Genomic DNA, 22,925 nt, shown 5'->3' on the forward strand with positions numbered 1-22,925 from the left:
ATGCAAAATTTTATACTGGCAGATGGCTGATGTGTAACTGTTGTTGATGGACATGAGGAATCCAGTGACAGTGGAATAAAACAGTTGCATCAGTAAAGTTATGCCTGGATTTTGGGCATCTTATTTCATTCTGAAAGACGTCATTGTTAGCAAGTTTACTGTTTTAACAATCGTTTCATTGTTGCTGTCTAACGACTCAACAGTAAGGACTGTTTTTGCAGAATGGACTACGAAGTTCAATAATAAAAATCAGGTTGTGAAAGAGCAAGTTTTCTTTCTGTGGTTTTATTCAGACAATTGTTGAAGCAGAATGACTGAGACGTGGATGTGCTTGGGGCTACAGGGGACCAGTGGGTTTATTGTGAGGGGCTAAGAGAGGTAACATGCTCTAACAGCTACATGAGACAGTTGTGCAAAAGTCCTGAAGATGATGGAAGTTTATGTCGTTTATTTATCATTCAAAATCTAACTGTGAACCTTCTTCCTCCAAAAGCTTTCCAGCTTCTGGGCTGACCCTACATTAACTTCTGTGTCAGCAACTTTCATTTACTTTAAGAAGTCTTAATAGTATCAACACTATTTCATGATCTCAGCACAGGACTGAGTGTTAGGGGACATTCCAAGTTTACTTATATTGACCTCTTTTATGAAGCTTGTGTAGGCCCGCTGACACAATACCTCCATAGCAGACACCTACAAGAATAATACTGGAGTCTACATCTCAAATTCTGGCCCAGTCTTGCTTTGCGCAGAAATCAGAGTGTGCATAGCATGCAGCACTGAGAATGGGCAAGTGCCTGCCTGGCTGCCTGAGCAAGGTGACGGAGAGGCTGATGCCCAAGAGGCATGCTGGGGTTTGTGAAAATCCATATGGGCCTTTAGCACTTTGTCCCAGCCCTCTTATTTTGTTCCTTCCACTGCAAAAGGGTTCGAGTATTGAGAGTTCGCATTTCTAAAATTTCGTGCCAAAGGGTGGCATTATTTACCTCAGAATTTGCAGACACAAGTATCTGCTCCTAGAGACAGTTAATGCCTGTGGGGCCCGATCTTGAACTAGCAGTAACGCCAGATACGACACATGGTTCTTCCCGAAGAGCACAAAACGCGTAGTTTTTGACCCAAAGCCAGTACACGCTTGCCCGAGCATGGGTCTGAAGCAGGACTGCGCTGCGGACCGCTAGCAGGCAGAGGCATTCAGCCGCCGTTCCCGCCAGCGCCACGGCGATGCCCTGCGCACTACACTTCCCAACATGCCTCGCGCGGGAGCGCACTCCCGCGAGGGCTGATCAGCCACGAAGCGCGGCTGTCCCGCCTCCCTGCAGGACGCGTTTCTGATTGGCGGGCGCCTTCCGAATGCCGCTTCCTCATTCGCGGGCCGTGGCTGCCGTTGAAATTTGAAATCCTGTGACGGCTACCGAGCGGGTGCTGCCCGGCGGTGGCTTCAGCGGTGGGGAAGGTTGAGGCCGCCAGGACCCGCGTACCGCCTCAGCCGAGCGTCCTGCGGGCTCGCACCTGGGCCCCGCCGGCAGGTAGGGGTCCTCTGAGGGGGTGTGGGGAGGGGGCTGCTCCCATTGTCTACGGAGCTGTGGGCTGCCCCACTGAGTTTGGGAGGGGGCACACAGCCTCGGGGACCCCCTCTGTGAGCAGCTTGGGGTGGTGTGGATCTGGGGGGTGAAGGGGGGGCAGGCTCGGGGACCTCCCTTTGTGAGCTTGGGGTGGTGCGGGGCTTGGGGGACGCACACACAGGCCCAGGCCTTCCCCGCCCCCCCCCCCCCCCCCCTTTGAGCTTGGGGTGGTGCGGGGTCTCAGGGACACTTGTGAGCTTAGGGCTAGGAGATTTGTGGGAAACTTTTGTGAGTTTGGGGATGAAGTGGAGCTAGGAGCTGGGGGGTAACGGAGGGGGCGGGGGGGTGATGGAGTGGAGCTCAGGGGCTCCTCAGGAATTCGGGGGTGAGGTGGGGCTCAGGAGGACCTCGGGAGCATCTCTGTGTGTTTTGAGGGCGATGCGGGGCCGGGTGGGCGCTCTGAGGGGATATACGCGGGCACTTCTGTGAGGCGGGGGGGACTCCGGGGCCGAGGGAGGCTCTGGTAGCCTAGCGGCTGGGGGGTGTTGGGGGGGCTCTTGTGGCCTGGAGAGATTCGGGAGCGCTGGGAGCACCCGGTGAGCTGGGGGGCTGCGACAGGGGCGGTTTGGGCTTTTTTGTTTGGGTTTCTCTTGCGCCTTAAAGCACGGCTAGGCGCACTGATGGACAGGGGCGGCGCTGCCCGGCCTCGCCGCTCCCCCGCTGCCCTGCCCGGCCCGCGGAGGCCCTTCACCGCCGACTCCCGCCCCGAGCGGCGCCTCCGACTCGGCCACTGAAGGCCAAGGCCACCTTTTGTTCCCTCGCAGCCACTTGCAGGCCCGAGTGCCTGTTGCGGGGGGGTACCGAGGCCGGCTAGGCTGGGGCTCGGCATCTGCTGCCTCCCAAGCTTGGTTTTGGCTAAAGCTGCTGCAAATTCCCCTTCCCGCACTGGTGTATTGAGAGTCGGGCGACTTCTGTAGTCGGGGGAAGGTCGTGAATATGAAAGAGTCGGTTAACCAGACAGATTTGTTCTGAGTTGAGATGTTTGCACTAAAAAAAAAGTAGTCAGCTTTGTGTCACTCTGTATGGAAATATTCACAGCCTATACTAAGTTACTTTGTCAGTGAGCAAGTGTCTTGCATCTTGGCTCCTGGCGAAGTTCAGAAGGGTAATTAAGTAGAAAAATTCCATCTTTGCCCTGAATGTTCAGTGGCACGTTTCAGGCATTAGAGACCAAATTGGTGTTTTGAATGTTGTGCCCCAGTGTTCATGAAACAACAGGTAGTTGCTATGAAGCCCTCAATTTACATACAACAGGTACCTGAGGCTTAATTATCTGATGTAATTGAATTTTATGTTCATTCTCAAATACAGAATGACAGACTGCTGCTTGTGTGCAGATAAATATGCTTCTAAAACTAGGAGCAGGTTCATTTTTTTTGAACTTTGATAGGCCGTAGTGGAAAACTTGCTGCCTTTCACAACACTTGCATGCCTTAGACACTGACCACTTCAAACAAAAAGATGTCTTGAATAAAGCTTCCCTTTCACTTTATCACAGCTGCTAGCTAACAAATTTTTAAATACAATTTAGATCAAATCTTGATTGCAAATATCTTAAATGCTGAATTACTTGCAATAATTTAATCTTAGAAAGGAGGTTTTGGGGGTTTTGTGGGTTTTATTTTTGGATTCAGTATCTAAAATGCTGGGCAAAAGTGGTGTAGGTATATGGTGTCAATTTACTGGATATTTTAATGATCTGAATCTGGTTTAGCAAGGGTGTATGAGTAGCTCAATGACAAACCTGCAAAAGTATCAAAACAAACCTCCCCTGCTTATGAGGCTTGTTTTAGAAGGTGTTGACAACTTTGTCCTGTCCTTGGCTTTGTTTCTAAAGTAATTACAGTAAACAGCAACAGTTTTTAAAGATTTACTTGACCTGTTGTCTCAGTTTTAGTTTGGAATGAAGGAAAGCAATGAAGTTCACTTCAAGTTCTAAAAGTTGTTAATGTAAAAATGTCTATGTATGAAATAACTTGGGCTAAAGTATCAATATGATCAAGAATAATGGAGGAATGAAGAAATAGCTAATACAGGCTTGTTTGCTTGCCATTGCTTTTGTAGCCATTGTTTGCATTCCATTACTGATTAGAAGTGCTGTTGTCAGGCTTGCAGACAGAGCAGCTAGTTCACTGGACAGTATGAAGCAAATTTTCCCATAAGGATTATTGTAACAGTTGGAAAACACATATGGAGGCTTAAATACAGAAATTTGAATATATCAGAGGTATATGAGACTGAAAACATAATTTAAAACTTTCAGTGGGAGTGTTCTTATTACCTCTTTATGACAATGAAGACAATCATTTGAAGTCTTCCTCGGCTTATTTCCTGGATTAATCTTGACTACATGATGGAGGACAGAAAAACAAAGTAAGGATTAGACTTCTGGTCAAGTTGAGCATTTGAGATCACTTGGCATGGTTATTCATTGCAGAAAGCCAACATCTCCACTTGATGATGCTGATTATCTTGCAGAGGTGGTACAAGATAACACATCAGTTCTTATGAAGGAAATTGCTTTGTTAACAGTTTGTCAGTTAACTAACTGCACTTCTCAGGGGTCATACTTCATGGACAGTGATTATGCCTTAACAGGCCTTCTGTGCTCTGGTACTTTTTGGTGGGGTTTTTTTTGCTGTTTTAAAGAAACAGCAATAGCATCACTGAATATTAATGTTAAAGCTTTAAAGAACTGCAAAGGCTCCAATGGGAATGAAAGGCTGACAGAGTTAAAGTACCTATAATGTGCTGGTTTGCCTGGCATATTTGAAATGTGTTCCTTCTCCAACTTATGTTCATCCTAAATCTTAGTTGTGATGCAGGCTTTAAAGTCCTTCACACTTGAAATACTAGTAAGATTAATCAACCTCTATGGTCTACTAAAGCTTGTGCATGTCCAATGCAAGAACAAAATTAAAGAAATACCCTTTTAATTTTATTTTCTTTCTGATTTGCATACCAGTAATGCCTGTGCAGCAAAAGGTTCTCAAGTACTGTGTCTCTTACAAAAGCAGCACATGCTCAGACAGTGTAGGAAAATGCCAAATGATTTTATTCAGAGCTCTGATCCTAAACACACCCGAACTAACAAAGTTTGGTTTTCCTGTTTGCTGATGTACAATGTAGTAATGAGACAATGTGAACAAAATGGAGAATTACTGTCATCTGCCCCTTGCAAAAGCTGTCATTTTGCGTAGCTAGATGCACTATTACAAGATGCATGACTATGTCACTACAGGCTTTAAGGGGTCGGAAATGAAAAAACTTGCAGATGGTAGAGTTCCCCTTAAAGGATGGGCAGCTTGATTAGTAAGGATATAATGTTAACTGTGGAAAGTGTAATATCAACAATTAACTTCTCAGATGTCTAACAAAAGCAGAAGGCCTATGCAGTGCTGTGCTTAGATGCTTTCAGGGTCTTTTGAAATATACCTTTTCATATGAAAATATTTAGTATTTCTAAAACTTCTTTTGAAGCTGTTAATCTTTGAGAGCAAGTGGCAGGCTTCCAACTTCTTAAACTATCTGAAAGTGCATCTGGCTGACCACACCCTCTCATTCATGCAGATGTTATATGTGTTGATGTTCTAGAATGAGTCTGCAGATTTTAAATGCAGAAAATGGAGAAAATGGAGCAAATGTCAAGGATGACCTAACAGCGGAAGACTCAGGCTTTTTCTTTGCACCAGAACCTACAGGGAGACCTTCTATTCTATGCCTGTCCCAGAAAGAAAACTTGCCACGAAAAAGTGTGGCAAAAGCTATGAAGGTAAGGTAAACTTGTGCTTTTGTGTTGATTATGTTCTTCTATGATCTCTGCTACTGAATGCATGTGTTATTTGGAGCTTGAAAATACTGTGGTGTTCATGTTCTACGTTTTTCCTCCCCTCCACCCCTTTCTTAAAGGTAACATTTCAAACTCCTCTAAGAGATCCTCAGACTCGAAAAATCTTAAGTCCTGCGATGGTGGACAAACTTGACACTACTTTCATGCTTGGTGATTGCAGTGAAGCCTTGGTGGATGATCTTTTATCTGTACCTGTCAATGTTGAGTAAGTAATGTATTCACCACTGGTAGTACTAGCTATGTGGAACACACTCAAGTGACTTTTTCCCCATTATAAACTGCACAAAATTAATGTTGACTATGTTGACACTGATGCGCTTTTTTAAAGATAAAATTTTCTCAAAAGTAATGGCAATTATATTGATTGTAATATTGAATACTGAACTCTTAACTTCTCAGTAACTGGTTTCTTAAAGCTGACTTACGTATAAATAGCTTAAGGGACACCTTGGGCAGAGAACACGAACTTTCCTACGGTAAGGTTTTCATGTGAGACTACAACTACTCTGAAGCTAAACCTTAAAATTTCTTCTCTTGTATGTTAAGTACAGTTTTATCTCTTAAGATTTTTTTCTCTATAAGGTAAATCTTCTGAAGGGTTAGCTTGGATTGACACCTCAAGTCAATGAGTATTAAGATTAAAGAAGATCTAGCGACACAAAGTGAATATAACATCAATCCCAAGTACAAACAAGTTTGTGCACCTTTATAGTTTAACAGCCTGTGTCTAAGTGGCTCATGGTAGCTGTCTAGAGAAGAGCATGAAGTCTGCAGGGTTTCAGTTTGGGGTTTTGCAACTGTCCTTTACTAGAACTATTATAACAGGTTACTAATACAATGTTATTTAATAGGCTTTAATACTGACTTTTTTTAACCCCCTTAAAAACTTGTATAAGCATCTGACAACTGTAATTCCCAGTGACAAGAAATCTCAGACCTTAGCTTTGTCTTCTGCAAGGAAATACATCCTTTTGCTTGTTTTTATCTACCCAATACTTTCATTTGACCCTTATTGTTTTGGGGAAGGGAAGAAGGAAGAAAGATGGGAACACTTAAATGCTCTTTAAATGTATGATTTACTTCAACTGTTAACTTGCATGTATCCTCCAGTTTAGAAAAGTGCTTGTGAACTAGCTACCACAATTAAGTGACTTAGTTGCATTTAGGCCCCAAACTTATTGCTCACACAAATAAATGAAGATTTAGTACATAAAAGGTTCAAGTGAGTTACAAGGGCTAGCACCGAATTGGTTTTAGTGAGGGCATAACTATGTGTGAAGACATGCCTTTACTTACTGTACGTGTCCTTTCTACTTTTTAAAATGCAAGGATTTGTTTGTAGCAAATAAATTAAAGCACTAGGTGTTGCTAGTCACGTTTGACTAGTGTCAAGTAATTCAAGTTTCAAGCAGGTGTCTCACTCTTGACTGGCATTTATTAGGTTAAACACTGAAGGAGAATGGGAGGGGCTTGAGCAGTTGAACCAGCCTGGGGCTGAGCTATTGCAGGGAAGAGGCACTCAGACGGGTGAGAAGGACTTCCTGAACTCTTATCTCCTGCCTTTGCTTTTGGGTTTATCAAAGTGGTGTTTTTAGTGTGTGACTTCTATTCATGTTCTGTTCTACAGCAGATTCGGATAGCAATAGAAGTAATAAGTTTACAAAGGGGCAAAACAATGGGAGGAAATCCTGTTTCAGGAAGTCATGTTTTAACTCTCAGCAGTCTGAGGCCAAGCCTCTGAATTTGAGTAGGGTTTGGGGAATCGAAGTGGAGAGTGGTAACTTGTAGAATACTCGGCAGCAGTGAGTACACAAACTCTTTAATCTGTTTCTTCTTCTAGAGAATCTTATTTTTCTATTACCGGAGAAGTATTTTCTTACGTACCACTTGGATCTCAGATCTGCTATGGTACAGAGTTTAAAGTGCCTGCAGTCCAAGTTCTGTTTTGGTATGTAGGCCTTCATAGATGAAATGCTGGTGCATACTTTGAGGAGAAGAGTAGAGACTAGAATGGGAGGACCTGAATCATGACTCAGGTTGGTCGTAGACTCATAGAGGAATCTACATGAAGATGTGCTACTAGTTGTGCCTGTGTTTGAGCTGCTTACTGTTAGTAAATATTCCTAAGAAATGTATATTTCGCTGTCCAGAGAAACGGAAATCTGCTGTAGTGAATAAAGCAGCAGTCTCCAGCAACGGCTGGCATGAGGTCACATAGCTGTGTAGAAGGGGTAGCTTAAGAATACAGACTAGTTTGAAGGATTGATCTCCCTATAGTTCATGTGTACCAGAGCTCATAACTTCTGTTTAGGTGGCAGCTGAATTCTTGCTGTTACAATATTCTTTTTGCTGCCAGCAGCCTTATGTCAAAAAAATCAGATTACTCTGAGTGTGCAAAGCTACTTATGCAAATATATTTCTGAAGATGACTTCAAATGATGTCTAAAAAATATAGCATGTGTGATCCTTTTTTTTAAATGCAGCACACGTCAACAAAAGCCTGAAACTGGACCGAACAATACAGTGATAAATACACAAATGCCAGAGAAGGTCAGCACAGCTCCTTACCCAGATGATGAGATGCCAGTGAAGAGTCGAGGTTCCTACAATATTGATTTTGATAACTTAAATGACATCAATCCTTTTCAAAGTGCAGTGCAATTGCAGCATTCTCCTGGAAACCTGCAAAAGTCTCCTGTAAGAGTATCTAGCAGCCCTGAGAGAACTTCTGAAATAAGTAGTGATTCTGTTCTGCTGGATGATACAGCTCCTTTTGCTTCAACCACAGCAAGCAGAGACTGCCCAAGTGAAGAGAAGACTCTTTCCTCTGGAAAAGAATCTGTACTGAGAGAGTCAGAGTCTAATAAATCAGAGTTGTCCCTTAAGCAAGGAATCGGTGACTCTGTGAGGGATGTGAAGTCTGCTTCCACAGGTGTGAGTCAAATTGATGATTTGGCAGGCTTAGAAGAAACATCTACACCTGCTGTGCAGTTATCTGGTAACTTGGGTCCCAGTGATACTGCTAAAACTGGGGAATCAAAGCTTCAGAATGTTTCAGTAGCAGAAAAAGCCTCTGTGGATGAGCTGGCTGTCTCCAAAGGGGAACCTGCAGAAAAGCCTGGTGTCACCAAGGCGGGACCAGTAAAATTGGAATTTGACTTTGATAATACCACTGTTAGAAAGCCACCTCTGAAGAAACTAGGTAAAAGACTTGGAATTAAGCCACCTTCCAAAAAAATTCCTGTTACCAAGACAAAAACGGAGAAAACTGAAGTGCAAAATAAGGGTCATGTGGAAGGTGAAATCCCTGTTCCCAAAGCATCTTATAAGTTTGACTGGGACAAACTTGATGATCCAAACTTTAATCCGTTTGGAGGAGGCTCTAAAATTTCCAGCTCACCCAAGTGTTCTAGCCCTCAGAAAGCTCACCTGCCAGACGAGGAGAAGGATAGTATCTCATCAAGAAGGGAGCTTCCTTCAGTGGAGCAGGACAACAGACCAAGTACCTGTGAAAAAGAATCCAAAAATCTGTAAGTAAATCTAGCTGAATGTAGAAGAGCCTTGAACTAACGTGAGGAAAAGATAGCTAGATGTTATCTCTAGCTACTCCTACCTCTGACTTAGTCTGAGGCTAGCAGTCTCTTGCATGTTGCCGTTGCAACATATTGTGTTTAAAAGTTAAAGATCTCATCAGGGAAACCATCCCAGCATGGCTAGCTCTGGGAAAAAGATGTACTTAAATATGGAGGAATGAGAGGGAACAGGCTTATGTGGGAAGAGCATTAGTACCTTGGTCAAGTGTCTTTTGTCAGTCCTCCAAGACTAGACTGAAATGTTAAGAACTGACTGAGTGTTGATGTCTTTCAAAAAACAGGTAAGTAGGCAGCAGCATCACACATCATACATCCTGTGAAGGGACTAGGCAATTCTGTTCTCTCCTTAGTGTCCTGGCTGAACTTTGAGGTACTGTTTCTTCCACACATGTTCTTGGTATCTGAATGCAGTCTTCAACAAAAAGACCTGTGCATTTTTTTGGCACCACATAAAACTTTCTGGAGAATAGAACATGTTGTGTTGCTTTTCCTAGGAAGTCTAACTAATGAAATGTCAGCATTACTTGCGGATAGCCAGGTATGTGCTTACCAGAACTAGATTGGCACAAAATGTTAATTTGACAGGAATGTTTGCTCTCTTGCTCCCTGTATTACATGATCAGCTAGTGTTTACCAAGGCAAGAAGTTAAGTTTGTGCTGTCAGCAGTAGCTAAAATATTAGGCTTCACTACTGAAGTTCTGTGTTTTACACCAGTAACCACTGCATTACTTTGGAAAGAGTAGCAGGCTGCTTGTAATTCTGTTCTTAAAGATAGGCTTTTTTTTAAAAAAAAAAAAAAAAGCTTAAGAAATGGAAATAGAGTGTTAAGTGAATGGGAATAAGTGATACTGCTGTGACTTTCTTCTTCCCAGATAGCACTGCTTCTGATTGAGGAAGGACTTCGTCATTTAAGTTATCATCAGGCAAGACAGTGTATTTACATCCCTACCTTCTGTAAGACTTGCTGTACTGTGGCAGTAGAAACTCTGAAAGAAGCTTTGTTCAATGCTTCAACGTATCTGGTAATACAGAGTTCAGAACTGTCTATGGCTTGGATTTTAACTTTTTTCTTTTTTCTTTAGGGAAATCAGTAAACAGAATGTGGTAGAAGACAAACCCAGAACTCAAGAAGACAAGCCAGGAGTTCAAGCAGAAGCTGAACTTCCAGGAGAGATAGCCATGGTAAGGTATAGGAAAGGTAGCCAGTTCTTCCCGAGTTGTTCCAGGAAACAGTTCTTTGACTTAACCTTATCAAACCCATGTTTGATATTTTGTCTAAGAATTAGTGGGTTTATGTATCTTCAGCAGCTCTAGAATGGGTATCAACTGTGCAGACTTGTCTTTTGAAGGTAACATCAGACAGCCAAATTGGTGCCTTGGTGTTTATCTTTTTTGATCAGCAGTCACATATAAGGGCAAGCATAAGGGTGTGGACTCTAAAAAAAGCGACTCCTTTGTAATATGAGCTGTACTCAGTGTTGTTAGTTTAGATTCTATGCTTGTGAGCTCTTGGTTTATTACACTGACTGCCCAGTTGGTTTATGACAAACAAATTTGATCATTATTGTGATCTTCTTTTTACTGTTAAAATATTAATTTAAATGGATTCTGTTTTTCTCATCAGGAGAAACAAATGAGCCCATCTACAATGTCTCTAGCTAATGTCCTCTCTCAAGATAATTTGGTTTCTGCTGACAGTGGAAAAAAGTCAATGTCTGCAGAAGAAATTAAACCTAGTTCCCACAGAACTGAAATAGCAGCAGTTGAGCAGACAGCTAACACTAAACCTGAAGAGCTCTTCAGACCATCGTCAGAAGGTAAGGACACTTTAAAACAGGCTGAAAAGATAGTGTTACAATATCTGTATATGTATTTCTCTGCTTCAGTTCTGTCATTTATTCTAGTTTTTGTCTCATCTTGCTCTTCTGAAAGGAATGTAAAACCTATAATGACTAGCAGGGGTGGGAAATGTACCTAAGCATACTTAAAATTTTCTCTGGATTAAGCTAAGTTCTAGAAGCCGACTATTAACATTCAGCTGCCTGGAAGGATGAAATTTAGGCTGGTACAGAAACAATTTTAGAGTTTTATTCACAGCTTTGTGTGCTGAAAAAGTGGTCCCTTGAAATAATTTCTGGTAATAAAGACCTTCAAAGTTGAGAGCACTAGAGATAAGCAACTGCTTTCTGTATTTGAGTATTATAGATTATTGCAGGCCTTAGCACTACTTGAACACTGGCTTCATATTGCAGTGTGGATGGTTGTTCTGGACTTGCATGCCAGTCTTGAAAGCTTACTGCATAGATGTGACAACTACCTGGAAGGGTTATTCCTTGTAGGATGAGCTAATGATTTGACTGCAGTGCAGTCTGTTACTTACCTTAATATTTCAGTGGAATCGGTGTATTGAGAAATGGCTATAACTTCACTGCTCACATCTGAGCTGTATGCGAATTTTAATGGTGAGATTGCCAATGAGTAGAATATCTGAATGTGTGTATGCTGTGTGTTCTTTAACCATAGAACAGCAAAAGTTCTTTAACAGTGTGATAAATTCTACATATCCTTACTGGTATTTGGGGACAAATGGAAGCTGTATTTTTTGCTTAGCTCAGAAATCTTTGCCTGCCTTCAATGTTTTTTTTAAGGCCCAGATAGAAATACAGTACTAGCGAATGAAAAACTTGGGCTCACAAGATGGGAGCAGGGATTTATTTGCTTTATATACGTACCTATTTGTTTGCACCTGTGGGTGGCTTCACTATAGACAATATGACAATATTACATCTTCATTGTATCATTTCCTTCTTTTCCAGTTCTAGGAATGGGCATAGAAATAGACTATCTGGAACAGTTTGGCACTTCATCAGTGAGTATGGTGCTTAAATGTTTGCCTCCCTGGAAGAGGGGAGAAGAAAGGAAAATGAAACTGTCAAGTCTTAAATGTTTTCATAAAAAACTTCACTTTGAACTTGCCCACAGAAATACAGGTCCTGTTCCCAAGGAATGTGTCAATGAGGCTGGGCATGGTGTGGTGGTAGAAGGAGATATAGTTATAAGCAATTTGGCTAAAGTCAGATGTCTTTTGCTTTCATTTTGCAAAGGTGCTCTTTTTCTTTAGTAGCAGTGAAACTGAGATGGCTGACATTTTGTCTCTCTGATTGCCAAAACTGCAAGGGCATAGCATAATGCTTTGAAAGTGCAGGATCACTGTTTTGAAAATATTTTTTTCAAAGTTCTTTTGTTTTATGAGCAGTTTCAGGAAATTTGTCTCTAAATTGGGCACATCATGTTTTAATCAGTTCAGCTTAGTTCTTTCTCCTACTTTGGTCCAGAGTGGGAGTGGCTCTGCATATACAGAGAGTACACACATTGTTTTTGATCATGCTGTGTTTGTCCTTATTGTATGAGCAGAGACAATGACATACACTGCTCATTCAGCTTACAATACTATCTTTCCCTTTCAGTGTTTTCTGCTTGTTCTGAATAGTTCATATGTGTTTGCCCTTTTGGTTCTGTCTGTGAACAGATTGAGCTCACTTGATATTACATAAGGACTTAAGCTTGTGGGCACAGAGTTCTCTTACGTAATTTCTTTCCAGAGAACAATGCTCTGGTCACTGAAGAATAGGCTTACCCTCTCCCCAGAGGATTACTTGTGTGTGTGATGTGTGTGTGTCATGCTATGAAGCAGCATATCTGCCAGTTTATTTCTCTTCCCTTAGTTCAAAGAATCTGCCTTGAGGAAACAGTCGCTGTATTTGAAGTTTGACCCTTTGTTGAGAGACAGTCCAATTCCTGGTACTGTTGAAACAAATACAAATATCATGACGGCTCCACTTCAGCGTGGGTATGTGTTGAACTGGTCTAGGCTATAGTATGTACACTCATAGAATTGTTTATATTGGAAAAGACCTTTAAGGTCATCAAGTCCAACCGTTAATGCAGGACTGCCAAGTCCACCACTAAACCATGTCCCTAAGCACCACATCTACAAGTCTGTTAAATACCTCCAGGATGGTGACTCAGCCACTTCCCTGAGCAGCTTGCTCCAATGCTTGACCACCCTTGTGGTGAAGAAATTTTTCCTAGTATCCAGTCTACACCTCCCATGGCACAGCTTGCAGTTTCCTCCCGTCCTGCTGCTTGTTACTGGGAGGACAGACTGATGCCCAGCTTGCTACAACCTGTGAGGCAGCTGTAGAGAGCAATAAGGTGTCCCACTTCAGCCTCCTTTTCTCCAGGCTAAACAACCCCAGTTCCCTGAGCAGGTCCTCATCAGACTTGTTCTCTACACCCTTCCACCAGCTCTGTTGCCCACCTCTGGACACGCTCCAGTGTCTCAGTGTCTGTCTTGTACTGAGGGGCCCAAAACAGCAGGATTTGAGGTGCAGCTCACCAGTGCAGAGTACAGGGGGATGATCACTTCCCTAGCCCTGCTGGCCACAGTATTTCTGATACAAGAGCTTTACAAAGAAAGGCTGCACTTCAACACAACATTGTATGTTTGTTCATTTTTAGCCCTGTTGCTGATTTAAGTAAATTGCTGAAGGAAACTGAAAATCCTGCAGTGAATCTTCAAAGTGAAGACAAACCAAAAGGGCTAGATCTTCTGGGAACATTTACAACTTCTGTAAGGGTGTTCAGAATTATCAGGTTTCATGTTGATACTTCAGGAAAGGGGCGGCCTAGGTTATGGACTTAAGACTTACACGGATATTGTAAGGATTGCAGAATGCTTAATGCTTATTTAAACTGTTATCTTAAAAACCAGCTTGGATAGTCACATAAAAGTTGAATTTCTTGATGTACTTGTTTTCTTAAGTATTAAAAAATCATTTTTGTGGAAACTGGTGGCATTTCACATGGTCTAGGAGAATTCGAGCCATTTTTAGAATGCTTTAATCTTTTTCATTCAGCTGGAGCCACAAAAATAAGACAAGCTTGTATTTATTTTAATAGCACTGCTGGGATGAAAAGCACTATTTTGATTAAACTCGATGCTCTACAGTCTAATGTTTATAGTTTGAACAGCTCTTATGTACAGATCTGCACACAGCAGTTCATCCTGAAGTGGTGCTTTTTTTACTAGCGAGGAACAGTGTGGTGTTACCTACTTTGTTTCCAATAGCTGTAATTGGTGGATAGCAGTTTGTTATGCCTTGTAGATATCTTTTAGAAGTATGTAGTTATCTTTAAAGTAAGAAGGTTACGGTAACAAAGTTACGGAAGTATTTTTGGTGTTAAGTAAAATATTTTGACTTAGATAATCTGCACACAGCTAATCAATGGCATGAAAATGGGAACCTGCTGAAACTGTACTCTTTGCTTCTCACAGGACACTGGTCCCGTAATTATAGATTCCCTGACTAGCGATGTTCCTCCACTCCCTATTGCTGCTTCGGCAAACAGTGCAGTGGATGCTATTATCGATGTGCTAAAATATAGCCAAAAAGACATGGATGCAGCTGTTGAACTGGTTCAGAGAGAGGTATGGCGAACCTTCCAAAGCAGAACATTGCATAGCCTTTAAAGTCCCTTTTGTTTAGATTATCTGGTATAAATCTCTATGCTTGGCAATTCTTTCCATTATACTTGACATAAGCACCTTGTTCTAAAGAGCTTGCTGTGCACTTGATAGGAGCTGTAGGTACAGAACTCCTCAGAGCTAATACCTAAGGAGGTATGGTGAACTTCAGTATTAGCCAGGTTCTGCCTTAGAACTGGTAGGTATTAAAAAGCATCTGTTATTGGATGGAATGGTTAAGCTTAATATTGGTGATCTGAATACCCTTTATTTAACTGGGCAGGAAATAGCCCTTCCTACCAATGGGAGGGAGCAACTTCTTATAACTATTTCCTTAAAACAACATAAAACTGTAATCCAATTTAGTGCAGTGATCGGTTTTTTTGTGGGATGGGGAGGCAAAGCAGTATGTCTGGCTAATGAAAATGAGAGATCTGGAGCTCGCTCTGGAGGAGAAAGATTAGTGGGAGAGAGTAGATTAGTGGTAGTTGGGGGATTTCAAGCATGTTCTGTAGCTACAGAAATTGCTTTTGAACCCCTGATGTCTTAATGATACAGGAAGAGCTATGTATCCACTCACTTCAGAAATTTGAGTACTTGATTCATTACAGATTCAGGATAATGAATGTAACATTACAGATACTAAATGATGTAAGAGGAGTACCTAAGCGTAACCCCCCCTTAAAGCTAATCATGTAACTTCAAAATTAACTTCAGAAGAAAATGGAGCATTTAATATACCTAGTCAGGAATTTTGCAGGCACTGATGTGAAGGACACCCAGTTATTCTTTCAGAGTGAAAAGATACTCACTTTTCTGGGAGTAACTTTTGCTTTTCCTCATTTAGGAGGACACTTTTCCTGTACTAGACAACATGCTGGGTAAAACAAGTGCATCTCTGGCAGTGGACAGCTCTTAGTGAATTGATCTAAAATGAAGACTTTCTATAGTAACAGGGAGTAAAGCTTGTAATATTTTAAAAACTGGTGCTCTAATCTCTTCTTTCAAAGAACTATTTTAAACATGCAAACATAGTTGTAGCGAGACAGGTGTGACTGGATGACTCCTGTTGTGTGTCACTTCAACAACAACAACAAAAATGTATGGAAGTACTATATTAACCTGAAAGGAAGGCAGGCTAAATCTTAGATTACTTTTTGCTGAAATAACTCAGGAGTGGGAGATGATGAAAAAACTTTTCCTTTTTGGGAAAATACAGCACTTCATGGAAGCATGCTTTTTTGGGTTTACTAAAGCATTTCTGTTGAGTTTGCAGATGGAAGTTTCCATCTTCATGTACTTTTGCTTTTGTAACATCTGTTTCTAGCCTAACTGCTGTTAATTCTTTCTCTTCATAAAATTTTGGTACCTTTTTAAATTTGGGCCCCACTTCCTGTCATATGAAATATTACAATACATTTAAAATTACCCTAAATACTGAAAATCAGTGTATTTATCTACTGTGCAACTTTGAGGGGGGAATCGGCAGTAATCATGTACTCTGACCTTCTCTTTTTTTTTAAAAAAAAATAAAAATTCCAGGCAACTTTATGTATTTTGGGCCTCTGTCTTCAAGGCCTCCCATGCTACAGCCAGCTGTCAGTGTTATAGTTCTGAATAGAAAGCCCAGGACAAAATTAAGGTTATGGAGTTAGCACAAAGCATTTGTGCTTATACTTCTAATACTGTTGCTGTGGACTGTGCTTTAATTGAGCTAATGGGAAACTAATAATGGCTATTCTTAAGTGAACTGTGTTTATTCTTAAGTGAACTGAGATGTCTTTAAATTTGGAGACATGGTAGGGGGAGGATTGAGTGTTGAATATGAATTACTCCAAACAGCAGCTTGATCTTGACTAGACTAGACCTCTGGTATTTGTGCTTTCCTGTGTTAAAATTAGCAGATGTGTGGCTTTTTTTGTCTACCTTGTAAATAAAATGAAACATGTATCTTGAGAGAACCTAATGGGCCAAGGAATGTATATGATTAAGAACATAATTGGCCAATGATGACATCTATGATTAAGAGCAGGCGAGAGGTTGGCCTGTGGTTTTGCCATCTGAAGAAACATTGGTAATATTGACTGGAAATCATGTATGTGAAATGTACCTATCAATCTAAACTTGTTTGACTCAAATCTATAAAGAAACACTTAATTTTGATTCTGTTAAGCAGTTAGAACTTATTTTTCTCCATATCAAGTTACAAGTATACCTAAGCTGCCCTTCAGACTGTTCTGAGTATCAAATCTTGTATCTCTTCCTGTGTGATAAATAAAGGTTTACTTTTCCCCTCAAAGGTTCAAAAGAAAGAGCTGGAAACTCAGGAATGGAAAAAAAAGTATGATAAGCTTCATATGGAATACAAGGAAATGGGGTATGAATCTGTCCTGATTTTTATATCTCCTTGTTTATTCCAGCTGCTTTTTCTAACTCTATGTTCAACATTTCTTTTAATGTTTTTTTTAGAAAAATAGTTGCTGAGTTTGAAGGTACAATAACACAAATGATGGGTAAGTTCCATATTTATGCTTTGAATGGCTTGGGGTGAGTGGGGCATGCTTAGCCTAAGGTTAGTAAGTGGAATTAGTACTCTGTCACTTCTGATAGTATTAATATTTCAAGTGCTTCCAGGGTGAGTGTAAGGTTTCAGACAAGGTAGTTAGAATAACGTATTTATGAAGACATGATATCACTTGGTGGGTAATGATGACTTCCTGAATTAGGCAAGAACACAACTAACTTATTTTCCAGTGGAGTGTGAGCTGTTGGTTTATTAAAACTGGCACATCCAGTTGTCCGCACCTTCTGTTTAACTGTTTATTATCTGACCTCATTCAAGTTATGTCAGTAGGCGTTCTTGCTGGAAAAATCTAGCCTTTGCTTCAGTTAAGTTTGTGGCCTCAAAGCTAGACAATGGAAGATATTCAATAAAACTCTTGTTGCATGAGTGCATTCTCCTAGTTCAAGGCTGAATAGCCAAATCTATGCCTTGCTTAAGGAGACTGAACATCATGTCAGGTTTTTTTGTGCTTCTTTAAGCCTAGTTTAAGGGAAACAGCTCAGGTGTACTAACAAAAGCTTGTCCTGACAGAGGTTACTAAAAGAGGTTGCAATGCTAGTTTGGCTTGTTATACTAGATCTCTGCTAGATATAAAATGCATTCTATTTTACATATTTAATGAAAACAAGTATTATTGAATTCCTTGCTTCTGTCATGACATTTGAGGCTCCTGTTACGGTAAACTTGAGCATAGTATTTTGACTACGTTGCAGGAGAAACATAGCTTTGGGCAGCACCTTATAATCTGTGTTTAATGACCTTCGGGTTGGTGTGAAGCAGTATGTAACAAATAAAGAGAATATGGCTGCTTCCTTAAAAGCAAAGATATGGTGTCCTTTCAAAGGAGAGGCTACATTGAGACCCTTTTTTTAGTTTAGGAGGAAGACTTGAGGGTGTGGGAGTTATCTGTGGAACTAGTTTTATGCTAATGCAGTAACTACTATGAGTGTAACCCTGTTCATTCTTCAGAGGATGCTCAAAAGCAGAAGGAATCGTCAAAGAAAGAGATGCAAAGAATGATGGAAGAGAAGCAGCAAGTTATTTCAGATCTGAACTCTATGGAGAAATCTTTTTCTGAACTCTTCAAACGATTTGAAAAACAGAAAGAAGCGCTAGAGGGTTACCACAAAGTAAGATGCTATAATGCAAATAATATCCTTCCAAGACAAATGAGGCTTAGTAGAGAGGAAATGATGAATTTCTAGAGCAGCCATTAATTTGCTGGTATAGGCACTATATGTAAAACCAGGTGCTAAGCTGTTTATTTAAAGAATTTAAAAATTACTTGTTTGTTATATTTGGTGCTTGGCTTAAAGTATGGTAATGACTGCTCTGTTAGAACCCAAAGTTACTTCAAACAGAAGAATGAGCTGTTTCTTGCTGCATGCATATAATTTTTCTGTTGGTCATAGAGGCACTCTTGTGTAGCAACTGCTGTATAAGGGCAGCTCAGTTCCCCTATATATTGAGTGCATGCTGAAGAGGATTTGCTGTTACAAGTCAAAATGATAGTAGTCTATTGGGTGTTCTTCAGCTTTGTTCCTCCAGTCTCTGAAGATGCTGCAGAATGCAGGCCTGAGTTTACCAGTTTGGGTTTATTAAGCTAATGAGCATATGCTGTGGCTTCTTGCTGCCTAAAATGCACAAAAATTGATTCAGTTGGTGTTCAAAAAAGTGCCTTTAGATTTTTTGCCTTCAGTTATCCTTTTAATATCTCCTATTTATTCAAGCTTAGAACTAGCCTGTTATAAGTTTTGTGGTAGTCTAGGTTTGAGAAATGGGCGTAATGTCTGTGTTAAGTCTTAAGCTTCTGCTTTACTAACACGTCAGGCTTCATTTTCCTTTCCATCTCCCCACCCTAAATTTGGAAGCCCTTTCCTTAGCACAGAGTTAAAGCATCACTTGAAAACAGTCAGGAGCCTCAGCACTTGGCTCAAACAGTTCCAACTAGCTATAATAGCTAATAAAATAAGGTGTCTTTGCCTACCAAGATGATTTTCTTGCTGTTAATGTTGGATTAATTTGTCAGGGTCCAAAGCCTGAATCTTTCCATGGATTCTCTGAAGTACTTGGATTCCTAGCTATTCTTGAGACAACTGCAAGCTAAAACAAAGTTGATTTAAGAAAAAAAAAAAACCAACCCGAAACGCACACAACTGCTTAGTGATGTTTCCCCTTTATTAAAAGTTTGCAGCCAAGTAAACAGTATACCAGGAGGGAAGTGGGGTGAATAAATCTTATTCTGCAAAGTTAAGAGTTGAAAGGGGGCACTTTAGTCCCTGTGTAGGTCTGTGGGACTTCAGTTGTTCCTGTTATTCTGATGAGCAAGTATTGCTACTTTGGTGTAGTCACTCCATTTGTGGAGAGACTCTTCCATCTACTAGCACATAAAAAGCTAACTAAGCTGCTTGATTTTGGGACAGAATGAAGAAGCTCTGAAAAAATGTGCTGAAGAATACCTGGCTAGAATTAAAAAAGAGGAGCAGAGATACCAGGCACTAAAGGCACATGCTGAAGAAAAACTGCATCGGTAAGTACCATGTCAAGAAACGAAGTACTGGTAGTAAATACATAGTTTTCACAGTTGCTGCAGAATGTGATGCACTAATACCAAAATTTGGCTTAAAATATTTTTAGTTTGGGGATTGATCCAAAGTACAAGCATCTAGTGTGATTCTGTTAACAGTGTTGCTGTGCTGTCTGAAGCGCGTGTAAACACAGTCTTGCTTCCATTTCAGAGCAAATGAGGAAATTGCCCAGGTACGAAGCAAAGCTAAATCAGAGACTGCAGCACTACAAGCCAGTCTCCGCAAAGAACAAATGAGGATCCAGTCTTTAGAGAGGAGCCTTGAACAAAAGGTTAGTGAAAATGCCATGGCTGAATTTCCAAGTTATTGCCTTAGACTAGGTCAAGAACTATCTTGTACTGGTGCTAGAAGCAGGCATGCTAACTGCTTGTTTTGGTGGCTGCTGTCCTGGAAAGCTTTGGGAAATAAGCATTGAAACTTAAAGGCACAATTGTATGTCAAGACTCATCTGTATGTTTAGATTATTTGGAGCAAAAGGTTTGTTCCCATAGGTAGTGCACAGAAGTGATCAATTCAGGCTGCTGTGTCAGGATGTTATCTGACCTTCTGAATGAGATGGTGATCTAAGAATTAAGCATAGATTCATAGAATGGTTTGGGTTGGAAGGGACCTTCAAGATCATCTGATTCTGTCCCCCCTGCCATGGGCAGGGACATCTTCCACTAGACCAGGTTGCTCCAAGCCTTGTCCAACTTGGCCTTGAACACTGCCAGGGATGGGGCATCCACAGCTTCTCTGGGCAGCCTGGGCCAGGGTCTCACCACTCCCACCATAAAAACTTCTTCCTAATACCTAATTTAAATCTACTCTCTTTTTAGTTTAAAGCCATTACCCCCTTGTCCTGTTGCTATGGGCTGTACTAAAAAGTCTGTCCCATCTTTCTTATAATCCCCTTTTAAGTACTGAAAGGATTAAACATGTCCCAGAGCTGAATCTGGGAATGAATCTTGACTGTCTGGTTCAGCTTGTTTGTAAACATGATTTGTAAGCTATTAGCACTGATACATGCTTTTGTATGACTGAACTTTCAGTACTGTTCAGGCCATTAATCCTTGATTTTGATGTTGGTTTGTATTGCTTAAATAAAGTCTTAGAAAGTGCATCAATTTCCTTTGCTAGAATGCTTCAAAGGAAAACTTTTTGAGGGTTAAAAGTCATGCATGCTATTAGCTTTACTGCATCATGGTTGTATCTGCCAGCATTGAAGACTCAAAAATAGATAATTGCTGACACATTCCCGTTGGGGAGAAGTCTCATATTCGTGTTAGTCTTCAGGCTTATGACTAAGGTTTGCATAGCTGAGGAACCAGTAAGCCTGTAACTGGAGAGATGAAACAAGCCATCTAATACAGAGCTGGTTTTATTCCTGTTATAAATACAGCAACATCTAATGTTAAGAACTCTAATTGACCATATAAGGAATTATTCAAACTGGAAATTATTGCTGTATTTCAGTTATCAAAGCGTCCTCTGAGTTGTCTGTCTTGTGAAGATGAAAATCTAAACTGTTACTATCTTGAATTTCAGTGTATCTAACAAAAAGACTTTGAGTCTGAAAAATCTCATTTCCCTAGTTGTCTCCATGTATCATGGGAAAGTCTGTGGAAGTAAAGACAGTATAATTTCCTTTGGCTCTTGAGGCTGCCATGTGACTCTCTACAAAGTAGACTGTCCTTTAGAGTAAATTTGCATGTGTCGCTAGTATGTAAATAGACTTTCTATTCCTTATGTTGGCAACCATGATTTGTCATGACTCAGCTCACTCTGGAGGTCTTAGGCATACCCAAAACTCACACTTTTTCTTTTTTCCCCTCATCTTCAACAGGCTAAAGAAAATGATGAACTGACAAAAATCTGTGATGACTTGATCTTGAAGATGGAAAAAATTTGATAGAGGAACTGTCTTGTACATATGTCTAGTGTCTCTGACTTCCTGTCTTGTGTTCACTCACTTTTACTTTTATGTGGGGAAAAATAAAACACTTTATTTGTACTTGTCTTGCTTATTATTGTCTGTATCTTTTTGTGCAAAATTTCACTGAAATTCAGTTGCTGCTTGCAGTAGGTAAGTCTTGCATAACATTTTCGCATGTTGCTTAAAGGAAGAACTTCCAATTGTCTTGCCCTCAGTCTTCTCCCTGTGTAAGAACATCATGGTTCTGTACTCATGACCTGGCTTTGGTGAGGGTCAGCATGGGCCACATCTCTATTTTGCAATGCCTGCTGTCTCACATGAAAACATTCTGGAGTCACAAGATTGTAATAAAACCTGACCTGTCGCAAATGCTATAAGGTATTCAGTGATGTTAAAAAAAAATAAAATAGAACTTCACTTTGTGAGGAGCGGGAGTGATTTGTTTTTGCAGACAGGCTAAGCAGAGTACTGAACAGCAGGACAGATAGCTTGCTACTCTTATTTTCATGGTTTCTTCTGTGTCATTATTCTGTCTGATGCTACTGAGTTTCCTGTTGCCAGTTAAAAGCTTTCTGCCACCTGCCTGTAACAGTCTTGAGAGATGTAGGCTGCAGGTCACAGGTTAGGATGAAGTCGGCTTTAATTAGGGCAACAATAGTCATCTGTGTCTGTTAAGTAATAACAGCTTAACAGGATTGTCTTGTTGCAAGTTACAGTGTTTTATTTCTAATATTAATGGGAGGTCCTTCCCCTCCTTGCCTGACTAGTAGCTCTTCCTATCAGAAGGGCTGTTGCTGCTGGGTGTGCTTGTGGCCTTACTTGGAGCCCTTCCCTCGTATGGAAGGGTAGTTAGTCTGCCAGGGCAGGTGGAAAAAAATGAGCAGCAGTGCTTAGGAGTCTGGGGTCTACTCCTCAGTTATGTAGCTACTGCTCAGTATTGCTAAGTGTATTGGCAACTGTAGCAGGAACACCCTACAGAGTGGAGCAGGTCTACAGTTAATTAACATGCTTCACGTTCATAGTATGTGGGGTTTTCTTTGTGATTTTTCCACTAACCTGGGAGAGTTAGGTGTTATTACCAGTAGCAACAATATTGAATGCCTAGCTGCCGCAGAAGTGCTGCTGTATCTTTGTTTTGTAGCTTAGGAAAGTGCTAGGAGTACCAGAGAAAAATAATTGTAGAACAGTGTACAAACCCAAAGTTTACTCCCTGCCTCAATGTCAGATAGCAGGGATTACTCTGGACTTTGTCCCTGTGTATAT

General features: G+C 40.9%; 1 protein-coding gene across 4 annotated transcripts; it reads left to right on the top strand.

Annotated features, from left to right (window-relative positions):
• Window positions 1–1,372: 1,372 nt before the first annotated feature.
• On the top strand, window positions 1,373–21,740 carry TACC3 (transforming acidic coiled-coil containing protein 3). 4 transcript variants are annotated; one of them, XM_055796200.1, is made up of 16 exons: window positions 1,373–1,529; window positions 5,220–5,397; window positions 5,535–5,680; window positions 7,959–9,005; window positions 10,152–10,251; window positions 10,694–10,886; window positions 11,886–11,938; window positions 12,795–12,919; window positions 13,591–13,702; window positions 14,408–14,560; window positions 16,897–16,973; window positions 17,066–17,109; window positions 18,129–18,289; window positions 19,583–19,689; window positions 19,898–20,018; window positions 21,573–21,740. In XM_055796200.1, the coding sequence occupies exons 2-16, from the start codon at window positions 5,221–5,223 to the stop codon at window positions 21,636–21,638; spliced, it is 2,682 nt and encodes an 893-aa protein (XP_055652175.1). In that variant the 5' UTR covers window positions 1,373–1,529; window position 5,220; the 3' UTR covers window positions 21,639–21,740. The 4 variants fall into 4 exon arrangements, with proteins under 4 accessions (XP_055652175.1, XP_055652177.1, XP_027647095.1 ...); XM_055796202.1 differs by having other exon boundaries at window positions 1,397–1,529; window positions 5,196–5,397; XM_027791294.2 differs by lacking the exons at window positions 1,373–1,529; window positions 5,220–5,397; window positions 5,535–5,680 and adding an exon at window positions 6,938–7,002.
• Window positions 21,741–22,925: the final 1,185 nt, after the last annotated feature.

Source organism: Falco peregrinus, chromosome 2 (assembly GCF_023634155.1).
Source record: "Falco peregrinus isolate bFalPer1 chromosome 2, bFalPer1.pri, whole genome shotgun sequence".
In the NCBI taxonomy this organism is placed as follows: Eukaryota; Metazoa; Chordata; class Aves; order Falconiformes; family Falconidae; genus Falco; species Falco peregrinus.

Coding starts and splice junctions, on each gene's coding strand:
- TACC3 (XM_055796200.1), top strand. CDS start 5,221: ATGAGTCTGCAGATTTTAAATGCAGAAAATGGAGAAAATGGAGCAAAT. Junction 5,398..5,534: donor GTGTGGCAAAAGCTATGAAG/GTAAGGTAAACT, acceptor CCTTTCTTAAAG/GTAACATTTCAAACTCCTCT. Junction 5,681..7,958: donor TCTGTACCTGTCAATGTTGA/GTAAGTAATGTA, acceptor TTTTAAATGCAG/CACACGTCAACAAAAGCCTG.